Source organism: Montipora foliosa, chromosome 3, assembly GCF_036669935.1.
Source record: "Montipora foliosa isolate CH-2021 chromosome 3, ASM3666993v2, whole genome shotgun sequence".
Taxonomy (NCBI): Eukaryota; Metazoa; Cnidaria; class Anthozoa; order Scleractinia; family Acroporidae; genus Montipora; species Montipora foliosa.
This window is the reverse complement of record NC_090871.1, coordinates 69,565,863-69,573,362: the sequence shown is the minus strand read 5'-3', so window position 1 is coordinate 69,573,362 and position 7,500 is coordinate 69,565,863. Positions and strand designations below refer to the sequence as shown.

At 38.0% G+C, this 7,500-nt stretch overlaps 1 protein-coding gene across 1 annotated transcript in view; it reads left to right on the top strand.

Moving 5' to 3' along the window:
* LOC137996288 (uncharacterized protein DDB_G0267764-like) overlaps nucleotides 1–7,500 on the top strand; it is a 17,469-nt gene that overhangs the window by 6,465 nt on the left and 3,504 nt on the right. The window contains exons 5-7 of the mRNA XM_068841697.1: nucleotides 1–9; nucleotides 558–640; nucleotides 6,705–6,729. The exon at nucleotides 1–9 is cut by the window's left edge and continues 78 nt beyond it. Of these exons, the coding sequence (XP_068697798.1) occupies nucleotides 1–9; nucleotides 558–640; nucleotides 6,705–6,729 (117 nt within the window). The remainder of the gene's footprint in view (nucleotides 10–557; nucleotides 641–6,704; nucleotides 6,730–7,500) is intronic.

Sequence of the window (7,500 nt, the reverse complement as noted above, 5' to 3'; positions counted from 1 at the left end):
TTAATCATGGTGAGTAGCTGCCAAAATAATTTTCATTATCTGGACATTTTAGTTATAGTTATCAAGACGTTTTTACTCAGGTCGTGATTTATTCATGAATGTTGTTTAGTAGCACAAAAGTTGGGCAGAACCTGAGATCTCCCAGTTATTTGAATGTGCAGTCCTCAAAATTTAAAGTTTTGATGCAAAACCCAATGATTTGTTTGAATTTTTTTTCAATTTAATGACCACTGAATGCAAAGTATGGGTAACTGTATGTACAATCTGTTAGCTAGCAAGCCATTAAGCTGGCGAGCCAAGCATGTAAAGCAGAAAATGTAATGTCTTGTTCCCAGTCCTTCTCTCCCTACATATGCATACGATAACAATATTGTGCTTTAAACAGTGTTAGGGACTTGGAATTTGCATGGCTTGCTGGCTTTCATACTGTGCACACTCCAAACTAAGGAAGTACAAACAAACAAAATAATGTTGCCTGCATAATTTACTCATGTTATCTGCCTCCTAAACTTCATTGATAATAACCCGTGATTTTATTTGCTTTTTATCATAAATAGGACCCAATATAACCAATAGTGAGGAAGATTTACTTTTAGCATCTTCAGACTCGAATAATGGATGTAGTCAAGATACGATCATGGTGAGTAGCTGCCACAATAATTTTCATTATCTGGACATTTTTATAGTTATAGTTATCAAGACTTTTTTACTCAGATCCTGATTTGTTCATGAATGTTGTTTAGTAGCACAAAAGTTGGGCAGAACCTGAGATCTCCCAGTTATTTGAATGTGCAGTCCTCAAAAGCCAAGCCTGCGAGGCTGAAATACTTGTTTCCAGTTTTTCTTTCTCTACATACATTTGTACAGTTGAAGCTCTCGTATTAAAGCGACCACTCAGTGAATATTCGAAAAAGTGGTCATTACTAGAGCTGGTCGCTTACGATCTAGCTTTCAGCAAAAGTCTCTAGGATTTGTAAACTCTTATTGATGATACAGAAGATAACGTGAACTTCTTTATTCTCACTCACGTTTGCCAAAATATCCTTACAGAACATTCAAAGCCCGCCTTGAAGAGCGGCTCTAAGTTAGCAGTCGGCTCTTAAACAAAAAGCCAAAACCATTGAGAATTTGTACCATTCAGTGTCAAAACATACAACCCAGCAGTGTCAAATCTTCAAGCAATACTGACACGCACACTTGAATTTTGTTGAAAACCAGCCATTAAAGGCAAAAATTAATATTCAAGAAACCTCCTTATACCGATCATACAAGAGGGGTAAATCACTCGAGCACATGCTTGTTAATTAAGGAGGCTCAAAAGGGTTTTTTGTTTCTCAATAGTGTTTGTGAAACGATGAAAGATACCAAAGAAGGATATTTCATAGTGTAGGCAAACTAAAAATATCTTGGGTAATACGTTAAGGGCACTCATGACATCATATCGGTTACCATGGCAACATGCTAAGTCCACAAAAAGACCATCTAAACTTCAGTTTTTGAAAATTATATGAAAAACTACTTAGTGACTTACTGTTTTTATTTCTTTGTTGGAAATCTCCCTAAATTATTTAACTTATTAGAGAGTGTGACAAAAAGTTATATAGTAAAAACAAACATACCATGCGCTCGAGATTAAAAAAGAAAGATGCAACAAGGTATGAAAATTTAGCTGCAATATATAGTCGCAAATTAAATTTGTAATCGTAGGGACAACCATTTGCGCTGAATTTTGTCGCGAGGTCTGTCGCCAGTGGTTTAACAAAACAAAATTGGAGCTTGCAATACGCATGTGTAAAAACCGCTGAAAATGGTGAATGATTGAGGTAATGGATCATGGTTCAACCACGTTACAATCTTGCTCTACATCTCCAAATTGAAACAAAATGCATGACGAGAAACAAAACAATTTTTTATCGCTTTATTTATTTTAGCAAAAGTGTTGGCAAAATTGCAACTGCTAACCCTTTTATTTCAAGGGTGAAAGCTGGTCGCACATTGGTGACTTCTCCAGATATTTTAATCGCAATCTCGAGTCCTGATTTGCACCATTAGCATGTATTGGAGGGGCCTAATTATTAGTTTTAGAAATTGTTTAAATTTCCGCATAATCCGGTGTAATTTCCTCTCTGTCCAACACTGGCTTGCATACTGTCCACACTTCAAACGAAAGAAGAACAAACAAACAAAAGAAAATGTTGGCTGCATTACGTAATTATGCCAACTGCCTCCTAAATTTTATTGATAAGCCCTGGTTTTGCCTGCTTTTTCCATGAACATGTATATGTATCATTAGCAGAGTCCAATACTCATTGCATCTGGCAGTGAGGAGGAATTAACCTCTCTAGACTCAAAGAAATGTGAGTAGTCAAAATGGGAATGTGTAGCTTGTTGTGTTTGGCAAGCACAACGTTGGATGAAAATATTTTATCGTCATGTGCTAAATTTGCCACTGGGGCAGTACCGGTACTCAAACCATTACAGCCTTCCATAAATGTTATTGATAACTCCTAAATATGTTCTCTAGAGCTACAGTACCGCTCAGAATTAACCTAACAGGGAACGCTTAACGGAATGCGTTACATATTCGTTCAATTTCCGTTCTCTTATCCGTTCTATATCCGTGCTATACTCGTTCCGAATCCGTTCCAGCTCTGTTCTCTTTTGTTCCATTGGACGCGTTCCATGTAACGCATTTACAAGAAAAAGAACGCGTTCCTTTGAACGCGTTCACAAAAACCAGTAACATTCACTGCGAGATGAAGATGGGATTGTAACTTCGTCAAGCAGTTAGTCTTTTCCTAAAACGAGGTTTTTGCGCTAGAGATATAAAAAAAACAGTTAAATTATTGCAGTGATCAATAAGATTTCTTTTTCAATGGTGCAAAAATATAATATTTGATTGTATACAAAAAGTGAGCAAAACAAGGACAAAAGACGACTTCTGTATAAATTTGGCCTTGCGCACGGTATTGGTTGTCAAACGCTTACCGACAATACCCGAAGTTTATCTGTTATTTCTTTGTTACAAAGTATTTATCTGGAATAATACCGAAAAAAAAGCTTGTCTATTATGTCTGCTGTTTATTTTGATACTTTCCTTGTGTTGATTTTGCTTTGTTAGCGGACAGCACAAAGACAAAGTTGGTGGAATCCGAAAATTTTTCGTTGGACGTGTTACATTTTGATCCGAAACATCGCACTTTTAATTTCGTTTCTATCGTTTGTATCGCGTTAACCTTTCTATCGTTCGTTTGGTTCGCGGCAGCTATCGTTCGAAAGAATGGAAAAAAAGAAAGGTTTAAAGCGTTTTAAAGGTTTCGAAGGTTTAAAGTTTGTACTTTGCGTGAGAGAATTAGTCACGTATTGTGTAAAAATTGTCACGTGCTAGGCAACCAAACTTGTTTAGTGAAGCAGAACGAGCCAGTTGTTTTGTTTGCGCGCATTTCACGGCTAGTGGAATTTTTACGTCTATTTTCTGTTATGTACAAAAGAAATATCTTAAAGGAACGATTAAAGTGAAGGAAACCCAGTGTTTTACAAACGATTCAAACCGAACGAACCAAACCACAGATCAAACGATAAATTTTTGGCGTGATGGTTAAAAATTTAGTGCAAAAACTAGTCGCGTAACGCTAGTTCTGGTTCTACAACTCTAAAGTACTCATTGTCTGTGGATGAACGGTATTATCCAACTAATGTGTACGTAAATTTTCAAGCCTCTTTGGCCATATTGAGAAAAATAAAATATTTACACGAACATCTCAATCGCGTTCACTGCAGCTGTTTTTCTCGCTGATTTGAAGTGCGGGGTTTTTTTTTTTGTTCGTAATTGAAAACAGAAAGATGTTTTGAAGCTTTCTCTTTACCAGCTAAATGGACATGAAATGTACTTTCCATCTCCGTTTTCAGATTATTACAGTTTCCCAATTGTAGTCTTAAAATCAAGCGCTTAATTTAGCGGCCTTTAACACCAATCCCTTTTTTAACCGGGCCGGGTGTCAAGCGACACGCGCCTAATGCTAACAAATGTGGATTTCACAAAGTACACGTAAATCTCGCTAAGCGGGGACGTTCTCTAGAACGCGTTCCTGCAGATGAGAACGTGTTCTAGAGAACAGGTTAAAGAGAACTTGTTTGTTCCATATCCGTTCTGCCCCCGTTCCAAATCCGTTCTGTTGCTGTTCCATTTCTCGTTCAAGTTTCGTTCTGATTGCGTTCGCAAACGCGTTCCATGTTAGGTTAATTCTGAGCGGTACTGTATGATGAGGATCTAAATTCCTCGATTAGTGAGGATGACTTGGAGAAAGCTGGCTCTCAGTGGAGCGCCAGTAAAGACATCATGGTAAGTCACTGACAGGTTTCATTTAATTATATCCTTGATTGCAATGCTAAATTTTGGTAAACTTCATCAGGTGTACTGTTAAATCTAATATTAAACTGAAGAATGCTTGTTTGTAACACTAGGGTGATTGGTATTTGTTTTTAGGTTAAATTATTTAATATTTCTTTGCTTAGGATATGGTGACTGATTTTGTATTCTGGATGCATAGTGTAGAGAACACTTTCAATTACTACAAAATAATTGTCTGTATCCTCATCACAAGCAAAACTGAAGCTGAGTCAAAGTGTCAGGGGACACTTTGTGACGCGTATTAATTAATCAAGTGAAGCTATGATCCTCGCAGTTATGAACGCAATTTTTGCAATTGCGTAAAGAAGCTTGAAAAATTCAGGACTTCAACAGGATTTGAACCCGTTGATACAGCGATACCGGTATCACAAGGTCATGGGTTCAAACCCCGTTTGAAGTCCTGAATTTTTCAGGCTTCATAACTGCATGGATCATGTAGCTTCACTTGATTTCATACCTGCAGTTCATATATGATCCATTTCATGTATCCTTTCACTGTTGCATTAATTACATGTAAGTTGGCATACAAATTCTAATTAGTATATGGATTTGTGGACATTCTGATCGATGTTATCATTTTAATGAAGTCTCTTGATAAATGTTAATTACTTGTTTAGACTGGGTGGTTGGCAAAAGAAGGATTGGACTGGACCGGACCGGACCGGACTGGACCAATAACAAAATTCCCGCCCAAAGTAGACACATGAAATCCCTTAAGGTTGCTAGTTACAGTATGCACCTATCAATGTTAAGCCCCGGGGTGGTGGAGTCGGGCATGGGGGTGGGGATTTTGACATTTTCATGTACAAAAATTCAAATTTCCCATCCCTGGGATAAAATAATTGGTCAAAATGTTCACCCGGTGGCAAGTGAAGGTGGTAAAATGTCCTTTGTACGATCAAAATCGCTAGCCTGGGGAAGTCACATAGCATCAAGATCCCAACCCTGGGGACAGACCTCACGATCAAACTCCTGTGGCTAGCCCAATCCCCCCTCTATGTGGCTTAACATTGATACATGTAGGTGCATTAAGGTTACTTCCCACCTTCGCGAGAGTCCTTCGGGGGAAAAAGTTCGCGCGCGCGCTAGTTTCAATAAATTCCTAACAAACTATACATCAGAAGAAAGCTTAGGAAAATAATGTAGTTTACGATAAAAATATTGCTTAAGTGAGTTTTTCTTTTGGTAAGTATGAGGATTGGCGCTGGTAAGACGCGAAACTGCTGAGGGTTCTTCTATTGAATTTATTGAATATGGAATGCCGCAGCACAAGCAAAATCACTGCACAGTGTTATTCACAAGGCATCAATTAACAAACGTTTGACAGGAAATTCTGATATTTAAGATATTTTCCCATGGCCTCCATTTACACATCTTGCATATTTTTGGCTACTCCAACTTTAGATGCGGATAGCTAGACAACCAATCAGAATATCGAAAACGCTTGAGACACTTGCTCATGCTGCAGCATCCGATACCCAATAAATTCAATAGAGGAACCCTCGCTGGTTTCACGTCTTACTGGCTGCTGACACTAAAAGGAAAACTCGGTTAAACAATATTTAAATTACTTAACTCCCTGAAAAAGTCTGGCCGTGCCTGACGAAATATTGGTCAAACAAAAACTATGTATCCTCACAGCGTACAACCGGCCTTCCATAATTATTTTTGTTTTAGTTTAAATATTATTTTCTGGTCAGATCTCCCAAGATCTGGCACTTGTAATTTGTTCAGCTGGCCCTTGCATACCAGAACTGTCCGTGACATTTATTAAGCTTTCTTCTGATGTATAGTTTATGATTTTAGTGAAACTAGCGTGCATACGAACTTTTTCCCGCATGACACCCACGAAGGTGGGAAGTAACCTTAACTGGAGACCCAGGGATTTCATGTGTCTATTGGCGGGAATTTTGTTATTGATTGGGTCCGGTCTGGTCCGGTCCAATCCAGATTTTGCCAACAGCCTTTAGACTGAAATAATCCAGCAAGAAGAATTTACCTCTTGTAGAGCTACATAATAAGGTCCCCAAGATATGATTATAAATTAAGTAGTTTTTGGCTACCTAGAAGGAGTCACCGGGGAAATTTCTGGTCTCTGAGGTGCTGAAAATAAGTCTGTTAAGCTTTGGTTTTGATATATGAAGGGAGTTTGGAAAACAAAAATGGCCACTGAAATTTATTTTGATCACAAATACTCAACACATGTTGAGTTTCAACATTGTTGAACATCAGCTGCAACAAATGTTGATCAACAAGTTAATTATAATCATGAATACTTTATTTGCTACTGCAGGACTCCCTAGAGGATGCACGTCCAGGTAATACTTACAGTTGTTAATCATGTAAATAATAAACTGTTATTGTTCTTAATCATGTTCAAAGGAGTTTGGATTGTTGACAAATTTGAGAGAGATCTGGTTTTAAAACATGCTGATCAATGGAAACATGGCATCAAAAAAACTGTTACTGGAAATGGAGTACATAACTACAATCATGTGTAGAACACACGACCTTTTATAGAGGCAAGAGTAGGCTTCGCTGAATAGATGAGGTGTTACGAGTTATCGACGTTAAATATGGTTGCTTTATCAGCTGTTCCCAAAAAACAGTGGCGTGCCAGTGAGGCATGTTGGGCATCTGCACATGATTGTGAAACTGGCTGATTATTAATAGACCAGGCCCCAGTTGTTCAAAAGGTGGATAATGCTATCCACTGGATAAATCACTATGCAATGGATAGCGCAATTGAATTCGCTATTACTTATGGACTGGATATTGATTTATCTGGCGGAGAGCGCTATCCGTCCTTTGAACAACTGGGGCCAGGTATAACTTTTTTTGGGCCTTGTCACACAAAGGAATAAAATAATTATGTTTAATAGCATGTGATGATTTGCTTGCTTGGCGATGTTTAGGCAAGTCTTAATTGTCATTGCAATCATATACATGTAGGTGAGAATGTTTGTGGTCAAGCTGGCACCAGGTATTCAGCCCTGGGTGATATTTTTTTCTTATATAATTATACAAAATTGACACCTCAGTCTTTTTTGGGAACTAGTGTAGCAGCAGAAAGGGTTAACAGAATACCC